This window comes from Mus caroli, unplaced genomic scaffold (assembly GCF_978045245.1).
Source record: "Mus caroli unplaced genomic scaffold, Mus_caroli_1 scaffold_12, whole genome shotgun sequence".
NCBI lineage: Eukaryota > Metazoa > Chordata > Mammalia > Rodentia > Muridae > Mus > Mus caroli.
Window position 1 is genome coordinate 44555723 of NW_028227267.1, and position 25633 is coordinate 44581355.

The 25633-nt window shown below is 41.2% G+C and overlaps 1 protein-coding gene across 8 annotated transcripts in view; it reads left to right on the top strand.

Moving 5' to 3' along the window:
* Ddhd1 (DDHD domain containing 1) overlaps positions 1-25633 on the top strand; it is a 69765-nt gene that overhangs the window by 11131 nt on the left and 33001 nt on the right. For 2 of the 8 annotated variants that reach the window (XM_029468895.2, XM_029468896.2), the window contains exons 2-4: positions 17301-17474; positions 18179-18199; positions 24186-24287. In XM_029468895.2, the coding sequence (XP_029324755.1) occupies positions 17301-17474; positions 18179-18199; positions 24186-24287 (297 nt within the window). The remainder of the gene's footprint in view (positions 1-17300; positions 17475-18178; positions 18200-24185; positions 24288-25633) is intronic. The other 6 variants (XM_029468897.2, XM_029468898.2, XM_021181797.2 and 3 more) reach the window with 3 other exon arrangements.

Genomic DNA, 25633 nt, shown 5'->3' on the forward strand with positions numbered 1-25633 from the left:
CTTCATTGTGTTCCACTTTCCTCTATCTTCTTGCATCAAGGACTCATAATGGTTGTTTTAATGTCTTACTATTCTGACCTTACCACCTGTGGTGTGTGTGTGTGTGTGTTGGTTATTTTCTCCCAGGCGGGGTTGTTCTGTGCTTAGAACACCCACTAGGTGTTCTTAAGGATTCCTTAGGACTCTGTGGGACTCTGTGGACCGCTATGGGACTCTGAGGGACTCTCTGGGACTGCATGGGACTCTAGGGCTCTGGTGCCTCTCAGATTTGCTCTCTAATACACAGATAAGTTATTGCACAGTTAGATTGACCTTCTAGGGCTTTCCTTTAACCTCTTTGTCTTAGTTGGGGTTTTACTGCTGTGAGCAGACATCATGACCAAGACAACTCTTCTAAGGACAACATTTAATTTGGGTCGGGCTTACAGGTTTAGAGGTTCATTATCATTAAGGTGGGAACGTGGCAGCATCCAGGCAGGCGTGGTGCAGGAGGAGCTAGGACTTCTATATCTTCATCTGAAGACTGCTAGCAGAATACTGGCTCCAAGGCAGCTAGGATGGGGTAGCCCACACCCACAATGACACACTTTCTCCAAAAAGGCCACACCTTCTAATAGTGCCACTCCCTGGGCCAAACATATACAAACCATCACATTCTTCTAGGTTCAGAGCAGTTAGTAGTATAAGAATAATTTGTCCCTTTTATACAGAGGCAATTCCTATGAGGACATTTGTCAAGATCCCCTGGCTTTGGCGTTTGGAAAGACTGCTCAGCAGTTAGGAACACTTAGCACATAATCTCAGCTCCTTACATCTCTGAGCCCATCTCCAGTTTGTACCGATTCTCTCCAGCCAACATTACACTCCAGCTACTGTAGACTTCTTACTGATCCTAGACGCTAGCCCCAGGACCTTTCCACTTACTTACTATTCCTTTCTGTTTCGTATTTTAATTTAACTTAATTTTACTTTTTCATTTTTTGAGACAGGGTTTCTCTGTGTAGCCCTGGCTGTCCTGGTACTGTTAGAGTAGTATCTCAAACTCAAGAGATCCATCTGCCTCTGCTTCCCAAATTCTGGGATTAAAGACATGTGTGACCATGCCCAGCTTTCTATTTAAATTTTTGTTACACTTAATTATCCTTCTGTGTATGTACACCAATGATGTGTTTGTATAGCAGTATGCATGTGGGGGCCAGAGGACAGTCTGCGGAAACCAGTTCTCTGCTTCCACCGTGTGGGTCCCAGGGCTTGAAGAACTCAGGTTGTCAGACATGGTGGCAAGTGTCTTTGCCTGTTGACCATCTTACAGGCCCCGGTTCTTTCCAGTGTTTTTTTTTAAATCTTCTTTCTGCAGTTTTATATGTATCAGACATGACACAATACTCTTAAGTACTTGATAGCCTTCTGTGTAGGGGAAGGGTATTAGCATGAGTAGCAGTAACCCTTTTAAGTGGGGGACAGATTAAGTGTCTACCACATAGAGTATAATTAAGGTGTCTCTGTAGCCAGTTTTAGGAGCTATAGGATATAAGTGCATACTAACTTTTTATTTCAGAACTGCTTGCTGCTAGCTTTTTTATTGCTGGTGTAATAACTACAGGCTAATTTAATTAGTTGCTACATTTAATTTCTTGTGGTCTAAGTATTCATAGCACACTCAATTCGTATACTGAAATCCTAACTTCCAGGTTGGTAGTATTGGGACATGGGGGTTGGATGGTGAGGAGGAGATAAAGTCGTGAGGTAAGAAAGTCCTCCTTAATGAGATCAGTGCTTTTGTAAAAGAGGCCTGAGAGAAATTTCTGCCCCAGCTGCTGTATGTGGTGCAGTGAAGCAGAAGGTGAGACCTCACCAGATACTGTGCCTGCCAGTGTCTTTCCCTTCAGCTTCCTGAACTGAGGTGAAATCAATTACTGTGTGCAAGCTGCCCAGTTTATGGTATTCCCCTCTAGGTGATAAGATAGCTTCCCTACCTCCTCCACCTCTCTCTCTCTCTCTCTCTCTCTCTCTCTCTCTCTCTCTCTCTCTCTCTCTCTCTCTCCAACTCTATGGTAACAAAGGCAGGGCTCACCTGCCTTTTAATGGTATCACCAAGAAATAACCCAGAGTACAAAAGTAGGTCTCTAGTTCCCAGTATTACTACACAATCTCATCTTCAAGTCCTAACAGATCCTGGGTTCCCTGGGCTACCGTCTACACCTGTCCTTACCGGAGATACTCATTTTGGAATTTTGAGATGGTAGAACAATGGGGTTTTGATTATACCAGATGGCTGAAGACACAATGGGGATAATGACAGACTTAACTAGCCCATGTGGCTTTAGAACCTTGAAAAGATACCTGGTGAGTCAAAGCAGTGTAGCAATGCAGAATGGGCTCTGTAGTCGCTCTGTTGTAAGACAGTATCTGATTTCAGCCTTGCGGAGTGTCTCCAGTGCCCCTTCCTATGCACTGTGAGCTTTCCCAGCTGCACTCGCTCGCTCACGTCTCAGGCTTTCAGCGTTCTGGATTGGCCGTAAGAATGCTCTCCTCTCTCTCTCCTGCTCTTCCTCTTTAAAAAGGAAGACTCGCTTCTCTTCATTTCTACCAGTTCACAACTGCAGTTAAGATGCATTCGCCCCTCAGTTACAGCTTCTCAGTGGCCTTTGTCGCCGCCGCCGCCGCCTCAGTGTGGTTCATCCTTTGCACCGGGAGGGATTTTCTTCCCACGTTTTCTAAAAAAGTAAATTACTTTGATTCAACACACTTATCTATGTCTCCAGATAAAAGAAGGAAATCATCACCTTTCTCTTGACAAATAACTTTAGAGAAATATGTGGTTGGCTTGAGTCTTAAAGGTCCTCAGGACAGGAATGACGGCATAATTGAAAACCTGGAACTGTGAGGAGGGAGAGGAGGAGGAGGAGGGGGAGGAGGAGGAGGATGCTTTCAGAAGTTACTTGGCAAGGGGCATTGGAAGTAGAGTAAAAAGGGATAGAAGACAACTAGGCAGGGACTACACTGGAGTGAACTTTTTCATGCTGAGTTTTCCAAATTTTATTCTGTGAAAACGAAACCTTTGGCAGGCATAGAGTGGAGAAGCTGAAATTTGCATTTTAGATTGCCACTTTGGCAGCAGTGTGAGAGGTTAGCATAATCTGGGAAAGCAGCTCAGAATGCAGGAGGTTCACCAGGGACTTACACAGTGCTCTGAGGCGGACAGTCTGAGCAGCACTCCAAATGGTTGGGGCAGGGGCAGGAAGGTGAAAGAAAGCACAGAGAGGGTGCAGGGTGCATCCATATGTCAGAGGATGTGTGGTCCAGTCCTAGGCTCTATAATGTTTTTACTTGATTGAATTGTGTGTAAGAAAACGGTCTGACCCAGCTCCAGCCTGTGGTAGCAGAGAAAAGCTCCCTACTTCAGTTAGGATGAAGTATCCACGGGAGTTGAGGGTACATAGATCTGGAATTCAGGAGAAGAGCATGCTGGGATTCAGGGTGCAAAAAGACTGTAAACTAGTGGCCTCTAAAATGGAATATGCTAGCACTACTTTTAGGTGTGTTACAATGGGAATATTTGGATTTTATTTAATTTGTTTGGCCCTAATTTTGTATATCTTATAATTAGTAAAACATTTTATAACAATAGTATATGTGCATGATTTGTAAATATATGTATATTAGAGTATGTTAAAAATATCTTTTAAAAAAAAATCTTTGATGAGTGACCAGTGTGGAAATGGCTAGTTTAAACTGGTTAAAATTACAGAAAACATGTTGAATAGAAAGAGAACGTGTTTGAATGACACTCTACTCATCTGAAAACTCCATATGGTAATGCATATTCTTTTTACTTTAATCAGCACTGTGGCTGCATATTCAATGGCCATGTTGTGAATAGAGCAGATGTTGTCAGTATAGAATTGAAGATCTCCACTACTTTAAAGCTCACACTGAAAGCTCAGTGACCATTTCCATGTTGTTTACTCATCTTCCACTTCCATGTATACAGTAATATCAAACTTTTTATGTTAACTAAGTACCTAGATATAAAAATTTCCTTAAGCATGTAAAATTCTGCATGCATAAATCTACCAAAACCCTGAACTTGAGAGACTTATAATACATAGTGACTTATGATATAAACTCTGTTCTCCAGATTCAAATGGAAGGAATGCTAAGACATCTGAAGGCTGCCATCTCCTATTTATAATGTGAAGGATTATGAATGGGATATAACCCTGAAAGAGACCATGCAGTAGAGACTTCCAGGGATTGTCGTGAGTGAATCAGGTCCTCACCCCATCCCAGGCTCCAACCCTTGGAATGTGAGTGGAGGTGAGACTAACCAGAGAGGTTAGAGTCAGGCTGACAGGAGCCTCAGTCAGCTGGAACTGGGTAAAGAAGGAAGTTTAGGCACAAAGGGCAGCCTGTGTGAGAACTGAGTCAGTGAGCACTGTATCCTCACTGCAAAGCGAGAGGCCTGAGTGCCGGAGGCTCCCTGGGATCTCAAGATGCTAACACCTATGCCAAGGGCACCTTGGTCTCAGTTCTGAAAAGCCACGTTTCTACTGAATGAACTCTCTTGGCCCATTGTGCTTTGTTAGGCGGCTCTGGCAAACTGGTAGTGAGGCAGTTAGCACTGAAGCTGCACTGCACAAGAAGAGAACAGGGCCTTTCAGCTCCTTAGAGGAACCAGAGCTGTTGGCATTCAGTGTACAACTGCACCCAGCATTTCCTACCCCCGAGGAATCTATAAAGTGGCCTAAACATGGCCACTGGTAGGTAGTGTTGGTATTAATGTAAGCTTGGCTTTGCGATCATAATGTGGTTGTTGCTTTCCAGTGTGGCCCAAGGTATATGTGGAGGTCTGTTTTATTTTGTAAGATCAGATGTAACACTGCAGTGAACTGAGCCTGCTCTGTTAGGACGATCATTTGATTGCTCTTATCCTGCATTCCCCCAAGTCACTGTTTCTCTCTAGTGATGACTTGCTTTCAAGGAATTCTGATGATCCCTAATTTGCTATCTTTAATTCCATTTATTAGTTGAATTTTTGTCAATTTTATTCCTATTCTGTCATTCACCTAAGTAGTGTCAATTTAATATTTTTAATTTTATGATTATATATTTCAAACATAAAAAAATAACAAAAATCATAACCAAGAATATCCTCTTTATTTAGATTAAACATCACAAACATCTCTATGACCTCTCCAGTCACTGTTCTTCAATCTAGACATAGCCACTTATCCTGTTTACCTGTGCGTTTTTAGATTACTGTTTCCTGTTGGCACTTTGGACTTATTGTAGCTATGTGTATAAAGGGCTGTTCTGTTTTCTTCTGCTTTTTGGCTCAGAAATAAATTATTAAGACTTAGTCATGCTAATACACAGACTCTGAGACTCACAGACGGTAATGCACAGGCTGCACCCGTATTCATTGTGTGAGCATGCGGCTTTCCTTTCCCCGTTGGTCATGTCAGCTGTAATGGTTTGGGAGTGCTGTGACCATTCCTGCAGCATACATCTTCCCATATATCCCCTAGGTACCTGTGCCAGAACTGGAGATGTTGCACTCTGTCTGTGTCTGATTCCCAGTGAATCAGAGCATTTTTATGTTATAGTTTCCTCTATAACTATAACTGTTTTCTACAGAAGTTTCCTCTTCCATAGAAAATCTTGTTACAGATGTCCAGTAAGACCAGAAATTCTTCTCTAGATTTAACAGAAAGTATAACATTAAGAACATAAAGATTTATTGCCAGGCGTTTGTGGTGCACATCTTTAATCCCAGCACTCGGGAGGCAGAGGTAGGCAGAGCTCGTGAGTTTGAGGCTAGCCTGGTCTACATAGTGAGTTACAGGACAGCCAGGGCTACACAGAGAAACCCTGACTCAGAGGGAAAAAACAAAGAATTATTAACAAAGAAATTAGTACAGCAAAGATAATTGTATGATACAGAGGTAGAAGGTATAGGGAGCGACCATGTGGGATCAATATAGAGATGACCATTGCTGGGAAGGTGTGTGTGTGAGAAGGGAGCGACCATGTGGGATCAATATAGAGATGACCATTGCTGGGAAGGTGTGTGTGTGTGAGAGACAGAGACAGAGAGGGAGGGAAGGGGTATGTGTGTATGTATATGTGTGTCAGAGAGAGAGGGAAGAAGGAGAAGGGTGTGTGTGTGTGTGTGTGAGAGAGAGAGACAGAGACAGAGAGGGAGGGAAGGGGTATGTGTGTATGTATATGTGTGTCAGAGAGAGAGGGAAGAAGGAGAAGGGTGTGTGTGTGTGTGTGTGTGTGTGTGTGTGAGAGAGAGAGAGACAGAGACAGAGAGGGAGGGAAGGGGTATGTGTGTATGTATATGTGTGTCAGACAGAGAGGGAAGAAGGAGAAGGGTGTGTGTGTGTGTGTGTGTGACAGAGAGGAAGGGAAGGGGTTTATGTGTGTCAGAGACAGGGAGGGAGGGAGGAGAGGGGTGTGTGTGTGTGTGCAACAGAGTGGGGAAGAAATGGGTGTGAGTGTGGCACTGTGCACGTGGAAATCAGAGGACAGCTTTCAGGAGTCAGTTCTTTCCTCTACTGTGGGGTCTGAGGATCAAACTCAGGCTGTCAGGCCTGCACAGCAACTAGTTTACCCTTTGAGCCACTCACCAGCCCCATTTTTTTTTTTTTTTTTGGCCTGTATTTTCTTTAATTGACTTACTTGTATTCTATAAACAATAGAATGTACTCTTAAAAAAAAAAAACCAAACAGAATTGTCAGATAAGTTCAAAGTACCTTCCTCCTGGAGCTAAATTGTTTTATATTCAAGTACCTCCAGCATTCCTGGGGCCACAGCCAGCACACAGACAGTTGTAGTGTTCAAGTCCAGCATGCTAAGGAGAGATGTCAAGAGTCTGCCATTGTCCTGTGGTAGCAAAAGAATGTGTAGGCCCTCCGCATCTGAGTACAGATGGTAGATACTGTAAAGACTATATTGTTTGGCTTGGTTTGTTGGGATTTTTTTTGTTTTGTTTTGTTTTGTTTTGTTTTTTGAGATCGGGTTTCTCTATGTAGCCCTGGCTGTCTTGGAACTCTCTCTGTAGATGAGGCTAGCCTTGAACTCACAAGATCTGCCTGCCTCTGCCTCCTGAGGGCTGGGATGAAAACCGTGCAGCACCACTGCCTGGCGACTGTTCCAATTTCTACATCAGTAAAATTAGAAATCAGGAGCTGCTAGATTTTGGTAAGCAGGTTGGCAGCTAAATGTATTGGTAGAACAGCAGCTGACCTGCCCTGGCTATTGTGGGTATTGAGGACATGTGAAAAGCATAATCGCCATAGAAGATGGTTGTATTTGGAGGAAGGACATCATCTGAGGGAAGAATTATTTGCAGGAACTTTAATAGAGCAATGAATTCTACATAGCTCAGGTCAAAACAAAGTATCTGATGTAACTTCTAATGCTTGTCCCAAAGCAATGCAGATTTCTGGTAAGCAGTGCTGAGTGTGGAGACTTAGACAATGGCTAATACATCAGCACCACCTCCTCACAGCATCGGTGCAGACCACAGCTGGCTTTGTTCATAGGAAGTTCAAGTACTGCTAGAAAATGTACAATTATATGAAGAGTATTCCATTTAATAAGGAAAGGGTTAAAGACCTGAGGAAACTTCCCAAGCTTTAGGATCCGATGTCTTATATGGCATTGTAACTAGCCAGAATACTACATTTCAGTAACAAACACATTATATTTTAGTAATTTTAATGGGAGATGTTGCAGGAAATATTTAAAAAGACCGGCAGGCTTCCCCCACTACTGCTGGCTACTCTCTGCCCCGGCGCAGTCCCATCAGCCACAGTGGTCCCCACGTGACTCATTTCGCTGCCTCAGTGCTGCCCATACCCTCTCAACCATAATCCCCCTGTGGTCAGTGGTCCCACCTTCTAGTAACCCAGTAAAACAAAACTCTAGAAGCTTGTAATTAACAACTCAGATTTACATATCAATAAATTCTCAATTCACAAGATGCCCACACAATAATTTCAGAGCCAATCGATAATGATACAAGCTGTCCACCTGGATCAGACAACTTATCCCAATGTTTCTATCGCTATCTGATAGTCGTAACTACCTGTGGCTATTTAAAACCACGCGGATCAGGCTCCTCTTCCTAACTGTCCACCTCCATATTGGCTTCTCCTCTCTCTCCCCTGACCTCTCTGCCTCCCCACCTCCCCAAGTCTGAGCTCCGCCTCCCTTTTCCCTATCCAATCACAGGTTTCCTGCTACACTAATATTTAAATAGATTGGACAGGGAAACTCCTGCCACAGGAGATGCCAATGTAATTATATCTGACTAGCTAGAACTTAATTTTCTGTAAAGTGAAATTGAATTAAGTGATGTTTTGTGGCAAACATTGAAGTGACAGGTTCTTTATTTGACTGGGTCCGATATGTTTTGGTAACTAAGCTTAGCCATTATATGCTAATTTACCTATCTTGTCTTACTAATGCTTGACAGCTTACAATGACCAGCACAGGAAAGTCACATGTTACACTGCACAGGTTCCAAAAGAATCAGAGCATTTTAGAGTCCAAGGCCTATGTGTGCTGTAGCCACAAAGAAGAGTTATCACCATTGCCCAGTCCTGAACACTGTTAGGAAAATAAAAATGTTCACGGGGTAAAATTCTTCTGCCTTAACAGAGAAATGTGTGGCTGGAGACCTAAATCATAGCATAGGATTCCCTTTTCTCTTGTGACTTGTAGTGTGTACGCCGCGTCTGTCGTCACAGCACATACGTGGAAGTAGACTACTACCTGCTAGGGATCAGACTTAGTCCTCAGATTAGCGGTAAGCACCTTTACCCAGCTGAGCCACCTCGCCAGCCCAGATGCCTTTTTCTCTAATAAAACATGATAAAAGATGTTTTTGTGGAAATGGTATATTAACTAACAAACATGTAATGGCTGAAGGAAGCCTCTGCGTGTGTCTGTGTGTCTGTCCACCCAAGATGCTACAGTGCCTAGTTTTGAAAGCTGCTGTAGTAGTGGCTTAAACACATGAGTGTGTGGCTCTCTGAAGTCAGTAATAAGCATCTATTTTGTGACCAGGAAGAACCATAAGCAAGTGCCACAACACACATGTGCTGTAGTGAGCATGTGGAAGTCAGAGGATAACTTGTGAGAATCAGGTCTCTCCTACAGTGTGGGGTCTGGGGATGGAGCTTGGGTTCTCACACTCAGCAGCAAGCGCCTCTGCCCACTGAGTCATCTCCCTAACCTATATTTATCCAGTTTTCTGTTGATAGGCCATGGTTTTTTATTTTATTTGCTTTTTATTTTTAATTAACACTTGAGTATTGGACTTTGCTGTAGCATTCTCACAGGTACTCAGTGTGGACTGATCCTTCCCCTCATTTCTCTCCACATCCCCATTTATGTCCTCTCATCACGTATGTCATTTATGTCATATGTGTCATATGTGCTTACACCCCTAGTGTTTTGCTTTCCACCTTGATATGGCGTGTGTTCTATTGCCTTCTCCCCACCCTCTGTCAAACCCTCTTTCCCTGTGTTCATGGGCCCTTTCTAGATTCTTGCTCTCTAACTATGCTTACCCCCACATAATTGTTAGGATCACTATGGGAGAGAACATGTAATATTTGCCTTTCTAAGCCTGGTTTACTTGACTTGAAATATTTTCCAGTTCCATTTTTCTGCCAGTTTCATAAATTTTGTTTTGCTTTACAATTGAATACAATTGCATTGTGTGTCTGGACACATTTTTACTATCCATTTGTCTCGATGGACACTTAAGGTGATTAAATTTTCTTCCTATTATGAATTAGAACAATAGCAAATATGGTCATGTGAGTAGCTCTGCAGTCCTTGTGATATATGCCAGGAGTGGTATAGCCAGGTCATATGGCAGGTCTATTTTTAGTTTTTGAATTTTTGAAAAACCTCCACACTGATTTCCATAGTGGCTGAAGCCAGTTTATATTCCCACCAATGGCAAGAGTCTCCAGTGTTTGTTGTTTGTTTCTTGATAGTATAGGCCGCGTTTTGTCGTGCTTTCCTTTTTATTACAATAGTACTTGAGTAAAAACCTCGGCATCGTCTCTGGACAATTCAGCATGTTTCTGTAAATACATTCTAGAAATATAGTTGCTCTATAAAGATTACTAATATTTTAGTTTTTTGAGAAATAGCTGAGGCACACACCTGTATGCAATCCTAGCATTTGGGGAGGGGAGGCAGGAGAATCAGGAGTTCAAGGCCACCTAACTTCACTTAGACAGATTCGTGGTCATCCTAGTAGACTACATAAGACACTGTCTCAGAAAATAAAGTTGTCAGTGTCTGCACTGTTGCCCCTTTGAGCCCAGCACGTCCTTGTTGGTGGGAAGAAGCTGGGTTGCTGAGATTGTCAGCGGCATCTCTGGCTCCACCCACTGAGTTCCAGTTAGCAGAGCTATCCTGGGACCAAGTCTTTAACAAATGAACCCTCAGCAAACACACACCATACCCAAGTGTCGAGTCCTTCTAGAGACCCGTTCCTGCTTTAATATTCACAACATGCAATTAGGTGGTCTGATGTGGTGACATTACTTGGAATCAATTTAGTGGTAGAAATAAGCAAGCCAAGAACATCTCGTAGCTGTCTAATGTTTGGTAATCCGTGACAAGCACTTTAACCATTATAATAATCCCATTCCTGGCTGGTTAATGGCTCATCTGGTAAAACTGCTTGACACTAACTAAGTTCAGTCTCCAGAGCCCCACATGTGGAAGGGGAGAACTCACTCTGACCTTCACCTGTGAAGATGAATGGATGGACAGATGAATAGTAGTTAAAGTCCCATGTTTTGAGGCAAAGAAACAACAAAAAGTACAAATTATATTGTGATAATATCATATCTAATTTCTAACAGCTAAGCTGATCTATATACTGCTGTAAATTAGGAGTTTACGTCTTTCAGAGGAGTGAATGGTTGTGTCTGAGTGGTGGTGGGGAACCTTCTGTAATGCTCCCTTAGTCTGGGTATTAGCGCTATGTGATTGGTGTATTTTTCTATATACCTATTATTCTTCAATAAGTAGTTCACCCTCTAAAATCTGACCATTCTTATACTTAGAAGGTAGGCAGACAGTTGTTTGTTTCCTCAAAGAATTAGTATTAAAAATGAATGTGTTAATGGCACTACAGCATATACCAGCTAATCAGACAGACAGGCACACTCAGAACTGGGGAAAGCCCAGTGTAGTTTTTCTCTGCCAACCACTAGGACAATGCTAATGCCTCCCTTAGCAACATTTTACATGTGCTATTGAAGTAGCTCTTCATGTTAGTTCCTCTTTCAAGCATCTGAGATGCAGGTGGACATAGAGCTTGCATCCCACCCAAGATTCCAGAGAAACAAAAAATGCTAAGCAATTAGACTATACACAAAATAACCACAGGCCCGTAATCCCAGCATGTACAAGGAGGAGGCAGCACCATCAGAAGTGCAAGGGCATTCTCGGCTACATAATGAGTTTAAGAGCAGCCTGGTGTCCTATAAGTCCCTGTCTCAAAAAAAAAAAAATCATTTAAATAAAAATGATCAAAACAGAAGCAAAGTACATGTGAGATGTCATAAAGAAACCTTTACTTTGTATGGATAGGTTTTAATCTAATTTTTTTAAATCTCTAAGTATTAATTTAAAAGAATATGTTCAAGATAAACACTGACAGATCTGTATATCATTACTCCAGGAGAGTCATATCTAAGGGAAGGACTTGTGAAAAGGTAAAGCTAGTAGTTAACGAGATGAAAGTAGGTAAGAGCAACCTATGAACATATGTAAGAGCATTCCAGGAGCTGCATACACAGAATAGCCAGATACCCACCTTGACACACACACACACACACACACACACACACACACACACACACACAGAAGTGCCCTGTTGGTGTGAAAAGTACCAGGACCATCAGCGATCTCTTCTGCATCCCACGGTCTACCTTGGTGCCTGCTTTATGGTACATACTCAGAAGTTGTGTGAAATAAATGAAGAGGCAGTCTAAGGGAAGATGATTAGGAACTTATCTGAGGAGCAGTGCAGAGCCATTAGAGAATTTCAGTATTGAAATAAACAATTATTTTTGGCAACTGTAAAAGGTGGATTAGGTTTCTGAAGAGATGCTCATGTGTGCTTACACAGACGTGGGCTGACAGCTAAGTGTTAGCAGGGGTGGAGGGACTGTTGCCAGATTTGACACTAGGAATCCCAGGCTTCCATGGCAGCTTCAGAAACTAAACAAGCGTGAACCAAGACGTCCTGATGAGTAAGGGATGATTTGGAAAGTCATCTGAACTTTTTGTTGTCTGGTCACTGATGGTGGTGGGTGAATGGGTGCATGCCCATGTGCACACATCCGGAGACTGGGCTCTGTTGTGCTCTATCTTATTCCTTTGAGGTAGATAACTGACCAGCAAGCCCGGGAATCTGCCTGACTCCGTCCTCAGTGCTGGGGTTCCTGGTACCTGCGATCACACCTGGCTTTTATATGGGTGCTGGACACTTGGCTCAGCTCTTCATGCTGGCCTGCTCATAGAGCCCAATGTGAGCATGATTTTTGAGATATGGTAAACAGTACATAGTGTTGAGTAGTAGTTGTAAAAAGCAATTAGGCAGAGGCGTCTTGGATAACTCCAAGGTTTCTGCCTTGAGTGACCCACCCAGAGCAGCTGCTGAGCAACACAGAGAGAAGGAACAGACTTGTATGGTCATGTGCTTTGTTTGTTTTTCCCTGGAAGTCAATGTGTTGGGTGACTATTCATGACTCAACACAACTCAAGAACCTGTGATTTTGGTGAGAGAAGGCTAAGCAAGTGCCTTTCCTATCTGGAAAGCTACATTGTATAGTTGAAAATAGCTCTCTAAGACTCTGCACTTGGGAAGCTGGAGAAATAATTAAGATTAGAGTTAAGATTAAATAAGATAAGCTACTTGATTTGGAAGGTAGTAGCAGCTCTCTAAACCTCAATTGCCCTACATGTCCTCACACGTACTCAGACACAAAATCCAGAATGGGCCACATACCCACAGCTCACACACACAAAGCGAATTACAACAGTTACTATCACTGCTGCAGACCTATGAGTTCACAGAGTGGCCACACAGTGACCTAAGAGACTGAAGAAGAGAGGAGTGGGAAGAGAGCCTAACACAAGCATAGACAAAATTATCCACAGATCCAGTGTGGGTGTGGAAACCTCCAGAGGCCCCGGGCACCTCTGGAATGGAGAGCTGCAGGCAATCACTGGAAGGACATCCTCACCAGACATTGATGTCCAATCCCGACTGCTCAGCCTTACGCATATGTACACATGAGCAGTGGTAAACGAACTCAACAAACTCTGTGTGTGTGTGTGTGTGTGTGTGTGTGTAACAATGATAAAAGGAGTCATTAATTTGACAAGAGTTGAACAGGGAGAAGATATAGTTCAAATGAAAATATAGTATTCATTTTTGAAAATGTCAGACAGTAATGTAAATAAAAATAAGTGTGAACACTTAAAGCATCAACTATCCAGGTAGAGAAAGTGTCCCAGCGCCAGTCACCAGTTGCAGGCCTGGGATTGGTAAAGAAGGAAGAGAAAGAGGAAGAAAGTAGGGGTGTGGGTCGGGGTGGAGAAGGGAAAGGAGAAGGGCAGAGAGTCACTTAAAGACAAACATTCAGACGCTAAGACAAAACAAAACCAGGAAGAAGTATAACAAGATTTTATTTTATTTATTTTATTTTATTTTATTTATTTTTCTTTACTAAAGTAAAGAAGTTTGTGCTGGTTGGTTTTGTCAACTTGAACAACCCTACATGTATCTGGGAAGAGGGCATCTTAATTGAGAAAATGCCTCCATCAGTTTAGGCTGTAGACAAGTCTCTAAGGCATTTTCTTGATTAATAATTGATTTGGGAGTGCCCAGGTTACTGAGCAATACCACTGTTAGGTTGTATAAGAATGCAAGCTGAGCAAGCCACAGCAACAGTCAGTAGGCCTTTGTTTCAGTTCCTACCGAGTTCCTGCCCTGAGTTCCCTTGAACTGTAAGCTCTAAGGTGAAATAAGCCCTTTCTTCCTCAAGTTGCTTTTGGCCATGTTTATCATAACATAGAAACCTAAGCCAAAATTGAAGGGAAGATAGTACATTAACTAAAAGCTATCCAAGGGAGAGTAAATTCAAACAACTACCTACTAAGGGCCATTTATAAAAAGGAAAATAACCAAGAGTGTGAAAGGAGGATGCAGAAGCAAGGGAGCGTCTTAGGAGGCAGGATGCCATAGCCATCCATTGGACGGAGCACAGGATCCCTAATGAAGGAGCTAGAGAAAGGACCCAAGGAGCTGAAGGGATTTGCAGCCCCCTAGGAAGAACAACAATATGAACTAACCTGTACCCTAGAGCTCCCAGGGACTAAACCACCAACCAAAGAGTATACATGGTGGGACTCATGGCTCCAGTTGCATATGTAGCAGAGGATGGCCTAGTCAGTCATCAGGGAGGAGAGGCCCTTGGTCCTGTGAAGGTTCTATGCGGGAGTGGATGGGTTGGTGAGCTGGGGGAGGGGGAGGGGATGGGGGATTTTTGGAGGTGAAATCAGGAAAGGGGATAACATTTGAAATGCAAATAAAGAAAATATCTAATAGAAAAGACCTAGATGACAGAAGAATTTCAATAAATTCTTTCAATTAAGATAGTAGATAATCTTTAAAAGTTAAATGGAAACTAAACCAAAACCCAGAAAGACTATATATAGCCCAAAATGTAATATTAAATTTTCATTAACTTTAAAAGAAAAAGAAGGTAGGGTGCAGAAGCAAGGGAGGGTCTCAGAAAGTACCCAGTGTAGTCCAGGCTGGAATACCCACCATGGAAAAGCCAAGATAGCTCTCATTCAGCCCCATGACATTAGAGTTTATAGATCAACTGTAAAGGGAGAAAAAAGTCGCATTACTAAGAAAGCTAAGACCATGTTCTAGGAAGATGGAAATGGAACTTTTAGAACTTACTGCCCTTCCAGTATTGGATGAACAGATTGAATATACACAACAACATATCACAAACAATTGTATTTTCAAGAATAAAACAGTATTGAGAAAATAAGTGTAATTGTTATGTCCAGACAAAGGGAAAATTAAAATAGAATAAAATAATTAACCTATTGTATATATTATAATAAGTGTGAAGTCATGATGCCATTTAAAATAGACTGGCCAAATGGTAAATTTTAAATAAGCAAAAAAAGATATGCACAGCTGCCTCGTGTTCCTAACTGGTAGGGAGGTGGGCACGGAAGTGCTCCATGGGAGAGTCTGAGTAATGAAGCTGATAACTATAAAGAACAAGAGTTGGGGTCAGACATATCAGTTGTATCAATAAACAATCAAAAAGAAAATTCCACATGTCTTTATCTGCAAAGCCCAGTTCTGTGCAGTATTTGAGACACGTGTAGAGCCCAGTGGTGTGAAAGGAAGGTGCAGACGCCACAGCCAGATGGGAAGAAGAATTGGGTGTCAGCCTCAAGAGCAAAGGTAAAGCTCAAGCCCCACCCTCCCCAATAAGGATAGAGTGCACTTACAGCACAATAAGTCCTAGCTCATGAGGTCCTGTGTTCACCGTGTACACCTAATACAGCGAGACTCAGTGCCCAGCATCACTGGAGAGAGACTAGCAAATACAAGAGCATCCCGAGAAACACAAGGAAGGAGCCAGGGTAGTGGAAGCCAGCACTCTAAGGCAAAGGCAAAGGGATCCTTCAGGTTCAAGGCCTGGGCTAGCCAGGGCTAGCTACACAGTGAGATTTCACCTCGAAAAACAAAATGAGTGTCAAACTTTTTACTTAGGAATTAGCTCAGCTCAGTGTTAGGGTTGCTCACATGCACTGTTTGTGCCTCCCCTCCCCCTTTTAAGAGAAAAGGTATCTGTAGTTCACATTGATATTCCTCATTGAAATTTATAATTACAGAGGTTTCTTTTTATATTTTAATCTCTTTTGTGTTAACATTCTAAATTCTAATTGTCAGGTCCAAGGGAAACCCCCAACTCTCCAAACTTCAAAAGACAGTCCAAATTATCAAGAAATGAACTCAACCTAGACTATGGAAGGCTTTCTTGTAGTTAGATAAAAGCCAGCAATTCTCAGGAAATTTGTGGAACTGATTCCCATCTGCCAAAAGGAGGCATTTCCTATACCCCTGGCAGAAGAGACAGTTGACTCTCTGATTAACATACGCCTGTGGCCCTATATATATGCCTGATACGTTGATAGGGCCACAGGCGTATCAGGCATCTCAGCATATCAAGGTCCCTGTAACTACATGTGTAGTGCCTATCAGCCCGTCGAGGTTCTTGCTAGCTTCCAGGTGCCTTTGGCTGTTGTCTATGAATTTTTTTTTCCTTACTGAACAGTAAGACATGGAGTGTTCATGTCATCAGTTTATATACTAATGATATCCACAGAATGAATGCATTCATCAAAGCCTACAGCTTCAAATGAGCTGTGTTGTAATGACTAACAATGTGACTATTGCTGAAAGCTTAAGGCATGTTTCTATGTGTGTTTGTGTGTGTGTGCATGTGTGTATGTTCTCATTCATTTATTTCTATTTGCTTCTACTTTTAGGGTAATGTTAACTTTCATTCGGACCAGTCTTTGACTTTGTGGGGGTTGTTTGTTTTGTTTTAACTTTCTGCTGTTACTGAGAATTGAACCTGGGACCTGGTGTTGCTCTGCAAGCACCCTGATACTATGGTAAATGCCACCCTAGTTTTGCTTTTTTTTTTAATAAACCATCTTTGGATTCAAGATGACATGTTCCAACATGACCTACAAAAAGCCCATCATTGTGTTCACAGTCTCTAGACACTATGTCTGGAATGCTACCCTGATAAGCTTGAACTACCAACAAAACATTGTATTAAAGCCCCTAACCTCCACACCTGGCTTACACAGCACCTCGCATACATAGACAGGTGCTCATCTGTGTTCCTAATGATAAAGCAATATACTAGGCATTCCTTGTCTAGATAGCTTAATCTTGATAACTGGGAAACCCTCCAGCAAGTGTAGTGGGTCACACCTGTCCTCACACTCAAGAGGCAGAGGCCAGGGACTAACAGCCAGAGTAAGCCTCTGACTGAAACAAGCAGAGGAGGTACATCTGGCTTGAAGTCGGCTTGCTCTACCTTAACTGATTATGTTCTGTCACAAAAGCCTGCTTGGGGGATAGCTAGTGTGCCTCCCTGTGAGAAGCTGATCTTGTGATCTCTCTTTTCAGAAGCTGATAAAATACCAGTAATGCGTGGACAGTGGTTTATTGATGGGACGTGGCAACCTCTAGAAGAAGAAGAAAGTAATTTAATTGAGCAAGAACATCTCAGTTGTTTTAGGGGTCAGCAGATGCAAGAAAATTTTGATATTGAAGTGTCAAAATCCTTAGATGGAAAAGACGGTAAGATGACCAGTCAATATTTGGTATGTTCTATGGAAGTTGTCGGTACAGTCATTTAGTGTGTTCTATAAACGTAAGTAATTGATACTGCTGGTAACTCTAGTAATAGTCAGAGCTTATTAAATATGATGTTGCCTTGAGGTGCTAGCAATCAGGCCTATGCATGTTAGGCAACTATTCTACCACAACTATACCCACAGCTCTAAAATTTGTTTTTTTAAAACACTTTACTATTCTTAAATTTAAAACTGCTATGAATTTCTGAATTATTTTACTTAGTATATATATTTTATTGCACAATACTAGCACAATTTACCATATAGGTACAAAATGTTTATATTATACTCAGAGTTAGTCATTTGGGGCAATTTGAGTCATTACAGAAAGTAGAACTTAAAAAATATTTCTTGCTGTCACATAAAAAAGCAGTTTTATTAGTACCTTAATAATCTTTTCCTGAATTCTAAAGGCCAGAATTGCTTTTATGTTATCTTTTAATTATCTCTGGAAAATAAATAAATACAAGTTTCTAATTTAAAGCAAGCATGCTCCTTAGTTTATTCACAGAAGTAACGTTGTTTCAGCCATTAAGAACCTTATAGACTTGCCAAGATTGCCATGTTTTCAGTGTGTGTCTGAATCTTGAATAAACCTCAAAATGTGTGGTAAAGTTAAAACCCCTTCTATTGTTCCATTTGCTGCAGGCAGTGGGATCAACTACTCTGGTGAGTACGATGCACAGGCAGCTTAGACTGTGTGGATGATGCTCAGTGTTTCTTCCTCCATGCTTGTCTTTATGTGGGAGGCTTTTGGCAAGGCCTGCCAAACCTAGTGAATTAAAGTACAATTTGAGAAACCATTTTCCTTACCCCATAAAACCTCTCTGAAGCCAAGAAGCCCGCCCAGTATTGATCAAGTAATTCACGGGATGCGGCTCCTCACTGTCCGCAGGCCTTCACTCGGTTTCTTCTCTTTTGCTCATTTTTTTCCTCTCTGCTTCTGTTTTTGTTGTCTGTCATTTCTCTGAATGTACGTATAGATCCATACATTGGTCACAAGAAAAGAAGTGTAGCTCTACCTTGGCTTTTGTTCCCCAGTTAGGGTGACTGAGGAGGCTTGTGAAAATCCAGCACTTCTATAACTCTTGTAATTTGCAGGGACCATGCTCTGAGTTTTAAATACATTATCTCAGTCTCTTGATCTGTAGATTCAAGCATTTCCTTATTTTGCTGTCAGATTTAGGCTAAAGGTTTTACCCACCAGTGTAGAGAAAAGATTTCTCTATAAGACTGGCTGCATGTAACACTTTAATAACTAGAGAAACAACACTTCACTCTTGTGCAACAAAAAATGTGATTTGAAGGTAAGGAATGGTCTCTCACCACTACTAGAACTGCCACACACCTACGTCACAGTGTCTGAAGGACAGAATTTTTTGTCATAAAACAATGTCATCGCTACTAGACAAAGCAGAGTTGAGGGATTTTTTTTTCTCCTCAAGTCTTCTATCTCAAGAGTGACAATTCATATAGCAAACATAGTTTTGTCAGCGTTCATCAGTACGATTAGTGCTTGAAAGCTCGCAGAGAAGATAGCACGCACATAGAAGGGTGTTGCTCCCGTCCTCACTGCCCTTCCCCTTTGCAGTCAGCCTGTGCAGGGATTGAGCAGGGCTGTGTCATCTCTACACCACCTGCTTACAGTCATATTCACAGTCAAATTCATTTTCATGTAAACTCAGTACTCTGCCTTCTCGCTAAATATTAAATGTAACAAATACTTCCATCTTCTTCAAACTGCCCAAACTTACTATGCCTAAAAACAGTTTATTTGTATGAGTAAGGTTGCATAGGTTTCTCTCTGTCCCTGCCTCTCTATTTCTCTCTGTTCTGTTTGTATATCTCTCTCCTACCCTCTCTCCCTCTGTGTGTATGAGACAGACAGGCAGGTAGACAGACAGACAGAGATGGAGAAGAGGAAGATCTAAATCTCAGCTACTGTAACAACATTGTATGAGGTCTTTAAGATCCACATCGAGCAGTAAAATTCTAATTAGAAATAAGATGTTTAGGCAGGTATGGTGGTGCCAGCCCTCAAAGCCAGCCTAGTAGTCTATGTAGCAAGTTCCTGGGCAATTAGGACTACATAGACCCTTCTAGAAAAAAAAAAGAAAGAAAGAGAAAAAGAAAAAAGAAAGAGAGAAGGAAAAGAGAAAGAAAGAGAACTATCTAAACTATTACACTGTCCTTTTTTAGAATGAGTCCCTGAAGGTCATTAGAAGAAATTTTTTTCTTCTTTTGAGACAGCGTCTCCTGTAGTCCCACGTGGCCTTGAACTCTCCATGTAATTGAGGATGACCTCTAACCTCTGCCTCCCAAGTGTGTTACAGGCACACAACACCACTCTTAGTTTAAGATAAAAATTTTAGCCTCCCAAGTGCGTTACAGGCACACAACACCACTCTTAGTTTAAGATAAAAATTTTAGTTGTGTTGTGGCATAGGTAAAGACTTAACATTGTTAGTTCAATTCATCAAAAATATAATTTCCCACCCTTTTATCTACTATTTGGTATTATGCTAAATATATACTCAGAGGTTAAAGATGTGACATTTAACATTGAAGATCCTGGGAAATTTTGTAGTGTATTTGAAAATTACAGGTGGTGTTACAGAAACATCATATACCCTCCAGAGAGCCACCATTTAGGGAAAAATACCTCAAATTTAAAATATTTAAACAAAAAATGTATGTTCCTTTAGATTGTTTTGGCTTTCTATACTTCTGAAGTTTTCAATTTTACTCTTTTTGGGGCGAAAATATCCTTTAAACATAAATCTTTTCATGTGTGATGATAAAGCATTGACCCTTCTTTTGTCAAGATTATTAATGCCTCCACATTGTGCTGGGCACTTTTGTGAGAAAAATATAAAGGCATATATCTCCCCCTGGAGTTCTCAGGCTGTCTTAGAGAAGAGAGAGCCCCCAGGATAGGTGCAGGTTGGTCAGTGTGAGACAGTTTGAGTAAGTGCCATGGGAGTTACTGACAGGCTCTCTGTAGCGTCGTCCAGTACATACAAGTGTTTAAAATTACCAGGAGCAGGAGGTCATTAGTATTTTAAGGAATTACAAAGAAACTAAGTTCTTGCCTACAGGAGCATTAGAATAAAATACTACTTTGAATAGAATAAGAAAGGACCTTTGACCATGTCTGTTTAGAGTAGCTGTTGCACCGGTGGGTTGGATATGTTTATGTTTTACCTCCTTTAGATTTTCATCCCAGTGTCCAAATGAACATTGGATTAGATGATGTAAGTCTGGAATAACTATAAAAATAAAGAGAGCCCACAAAAAGATGATCATTATTGTGATTTAGATACTTGAAATTTAATTCTCCTCCCTCACCCAGTAGCTAGGAGAAAAATTACGTGTGTGTGTGTGTGTGTGTGTGTGTGTGTGTGTGTGTGTGTGCATCCATCTGACTGTACCTCTAGGCACCACCTGTGTGTGTGTGTGTGTGTGTGTGTGTGTGTGTGTGTGTGTGTGTGTATCCATCTGACTGTACCTCTATGCACCACCTGGGGGCAGGAGCCTAACAGGGTCAGAAGAGGCATCAGATCCCCTTGAACTGGAGGTACTGAGATCTGCTGCCGAGTAGGTGCTGGGACCCACACCTGGGTCCTCAGCAAGGGCAATAAGCACTTTTAGCCACCGAGCCTTCTCTCCAGCCCCAAGCCTAGAGAGTTTACCTAACAGAGTGATTACTCTGAGTCCATCCATCCACTTAAGATGACTACTCTAAATAAAGTTATGCCTTCAAGTAAGTAATTCTGTAAGCACATTTAATACTGGGTTACAGTTTATCCAGGTATATATGGTGGTTTTAAAAAGTTGACCTAAAGGCATTAATACTGTGCATCGCTCTGGCCACAAAATGCACAACCTCAATCTCGTAGTAAAAAAACAACAAGAGAAACTGAAACTGAGGGCTGTTCTACCAAGTAACAATAAGATGTGCCTGTTCTGCTCAGACTTGGTCACCAGCAGGCGCACAAGGGTGTAGACCTGCTTGTATTCCAGATTCAGCGCTTGCCTCACATGGGTAAGGCCCAGGGTTCATCTCCACCACCTAATAATTACCCACACAGAAGTCCTGGGTCAAAAGTTAGAGCCAGGAGCTCCACTGCTACAGTGTCACGGATGCTGTGAGCATCCGCAACTGTGGGAAGTGGGGAAGAACGTTGAGGTGCCAGAGTGATGCCAGCATTCCAAAGACAGAGGCAGACTGCCCTTTCTGAGTGTGAGGGTAGCCCTGTTCCACCAAAGACTGTCTGGTGGCTGAGGGTCCCCATCTTCTAGTTTGGAGTTACAATTTTATGATTTATTTTTTATCATATTCTTTAATTTACCTGAAGTCCAAGAAAGTGTGCTGGAGTTTTGCTGGAGTTAGCAAGTTTGAGATGCACAAGGCCACCTGCTTCCCCTGAGAGTAAAAGTTTTCCAGATCAGTGCTAGCCATCATGGTACTTTTCTAGACTAGACTCTGATTACGTGAAAAGAACCTCAGCAAAAGATCGTTTGAGGCAGTCTATGGAAGCCCCCACCTAAAAAAGAATAGATCCTAGTTTTCCAGACAGTCAGTGTTCACGGAGGGAAGGTATTGTGTGTTTCTCTTACAGGAATTATTAGCTTGCCCGCTTTGTGGATAAACTATGTTCAGAGTTACATGTCGATTAAAGTTCCTTTGTAAGGAAATGATTCTAAGTAATTTAACATTTCAGTATTTGCTGATTACTGAACAAGACTTTACTGTGTGAACAATAAACATTATCAGCTTATAAACTAGCATCTTGAGTTGCATGAATGCATGCATACTGCTGCAGTGGTGCAGAGGAACTACTACACTTTATAGCTAACAAAAGACAAAGGAAATAGAACATCTTTCTTACCAGTGAATGATCTCCAGCTGATAGTTTGCAAAGGCTTCTCTTCTGCTAGAAGACAAGTAATTCTGGGTTTGGGGTTACAAGAATTAAGCTCCCTACCTAGCAAGTGATTCTCAAGGGGAAATAGGATGTAAAGGGAAAGAGCCATACCATTGATTTCATAAAACGGTTTTCAATAAGTCCAAGTTTCTGTTGGGAATAAGAAGCTGTGTAATGGTGTGAGCTTATCTTCTTAGAGTCATGCTATTGTTTTTGAAAGGTGAGAATTCATTTTATGTCTTGACCAGCTTTCTGAAAGTACTCACGTGATTTTATATCAGGTGGCCCATGTGTGTCCCAAGAGCTCGATTTGGTAAATGTGGGATTTGGTTCAGGTTTGTTTTACTGCTAGACCTAAAAATGTAGTCTTTGTTTCTCTGTGTAGTAAATTACCAAGTGTGTGTCCGTCTGACCCCCTAGCTATGCCTCAGCGTTTTCCTAGTTTATTTGGTTTGTTTGTCTGCTCCTGGTGACTGATGAGGAGACACAGGAAAGCAGGAGACAGGAAGAAACCTGTTTCCATGTTCTTTCTTTCCTACTGTGTCAGAGGCATCTCATAGCTCTGCTGTCACCCAGCTTTTAGCCCTAGTTTAGAGTCCTACAGCCATCTCATTGCATTGCAGACGTAGTAATTAATGTGTAGGTGCAGCTTTTAATGCCTTGGAAGAATTTCGCAAAAACCCTTTTTGCACAAATCTTTGCATATAACATCAATTGTATATACAACAAAAATGAAAGATTCCTTATTTAAGCAGTATTTAATCTATGAATGTTGAGTTCATGTAAAAGGGAGTGAGGGTGAAAATGAATATATTAGAATATAGATTTTAATTAAATCATAAACATTTGGTGATTTGTTAACTAAATAATAAACTGATTTATAAGATTCCATTTTAAGTGTACTAAAATAATTACTTATTTAAATCTAAGGAATGTTATCAGTAACATAACTAGCAAAATTGGACAAGGAACATGTTGGCTTTAAGACTGATTTGTCAAATATCAATTCTCTGCTTGGCTTTTTTTTTTTTTTTCTGTGTTGTTTGCTTAATGCCTACAAGGTATCACAGCATATGTATCCTAATGAAATTATTTTTGTTACATTATCACTAGTCTTTCCAAAAGAGATGGTTGAAAGTAGAGCCTTCAATTTGATTTTCTTGAAAATGTTTTCACTTTTAAGTCATCAACAGCTGTCTCAGTCAATGAAAGGAAGCCTTGCTTCGGAAGCAATCTTGAAGCCATCATTCCTCTGTATGGGTGGCATTCAGTGGACTGTATACTGTGCTATCTCAGGACAGCTAGGTCAGCTGTTTAAAACATGGTTGTATTCTCAGAGTGTATCGCTTCGTGGCTATGCCATCAAAATTTGGTGACATAAATAATCTTCAGAATCATAAAGATAGAGAAAAATCGCTTAGCATTTAAAATGCCCTTCATGTCTTACAGCTTGCAGAGGTATTAAATAATGATCATGTAATTGTCTGTCACTGGTAAATTTAGATATTATTTGTCTTTGTTCCTTTCAATAAAAGTAGAGCATATATATTTGACAGACATTAACTAATTTTTGCTTTACTGATTTTTTAACTAGGAGTTGCATTTTAGAAAGCATTTAGAATAATGTTTGTCAAATGCAGTTTCTAAAAGTTAGGACTAAAAGGAAGAGGCAGAATAGAAAACCTCACTTAAATTTCCTTTGAAGCTCAGTGTTTTTGCTTTCTTAGTTGTCTACCACCTCCCTCCCTTCTCCCTCCCTTCTCTGTTCAAATGGAGAGGATATAAGGAGAGCACAGATGCCACAGGTCTTAAGCGAAAGCGTTCCCAAGGTACAGTAAACCTGCTTCTCTTCTGTGTAGCTTATGCCCAGCCTTAGAGCAGTTTGCTAAAGCATAGAAGTACTAGCTTTTCTAAGAATGTGTCTATTGTGCTCTTTGGCTTAGTTTTACATTAGTACACGTATGTACATATTCATTTTGTGTCATGTGTATATGTTCTTACGGTGTTAGACAATATGTAACTGGTTTGCAGAGGAACAGAGTTTTGCTAGATTGTTTTTGTTACTTTTCTCCAAATATTTCATCAGTTTCAATCTTTTAAACATATGTAGCTCAGAACTATTTCAACAAAAATTTGCTTTGTAAGTAGTTATTAAGCCCTTGCAAAAATTTTAATCCTTTTAGCTTTTAAAAAGCTATTTAGAAGTCTGACCCCGTGGTTGCTTTCTGTGAACTAAAGCTATTAGTGTATGTTGTATTAGTTGAATCTTAATCCTGTGAGATACACACACACACACACACACACACACACACACGTATGTACATACATACAGGTCAGTAGAGGTAAGTAACATAATTAATTTTGATAAAACTTAAATTATCTGTAAAGTAAGGAGTGAGTTTTCTTCTAGCGTGCTGTGTCTTCTCATGGGGAACACGCTGCCTCAACATGCCTTATGGTTTTGACCAGGACTAAACCCTCCTACACAGAACTGTATTCTTTTAAAAATATTTATTTATTTTATGTTATGTGTCCCTGTATGCATATCTATGTGCACTATGTCATGCCAAGGACTCCCTAGGAACTAGAGTTACAGACAGTTCTGAACTGCCATGTAGGTGCTAGGATTTGAACCCTGGTCCTCTAAAGGAGCTTAAGTGCTAAGCCATATTTTAAGATTTTATTGTTTTACTTATATGAGTACACTGTAGCTATCTTCAGAAACATCAGAAGAGGGCATCAGATCTCATTACGGATGGTTGTGAGTCACCATGTCTTTGCTGGGATTTGAACTCAGGACTCTGGAAGAACAGTCAGTGCTCTTACCTGCTGAGCCGTGTCTCCAGCCCCCAGCGTCAGAGTTATATTCTCACTTGAGGTCATTTACAACTCACCTTTAGGTAAAACAGGTGCACCCTGCCAGTTACTAGCTTTTGAGCAAAATAGTCTCTTTCTGCATCAGGTTTTTATGACTAAAATGGGGATACAGTTTTTGCCATAACAAGATTTTGAAATGATAATTGGACACAGTGATGGTAAATAGTAGTTTTCAGAAGATAAAACTATGGAAGTCTCTTACCTAAGTGCCCAATATATAAAGGAAAATGTAAACCTTCAAAATGCATGTTAACAAATTATGAATTGATAGAGTAGATCAATCTCCAGTTCATTGCTC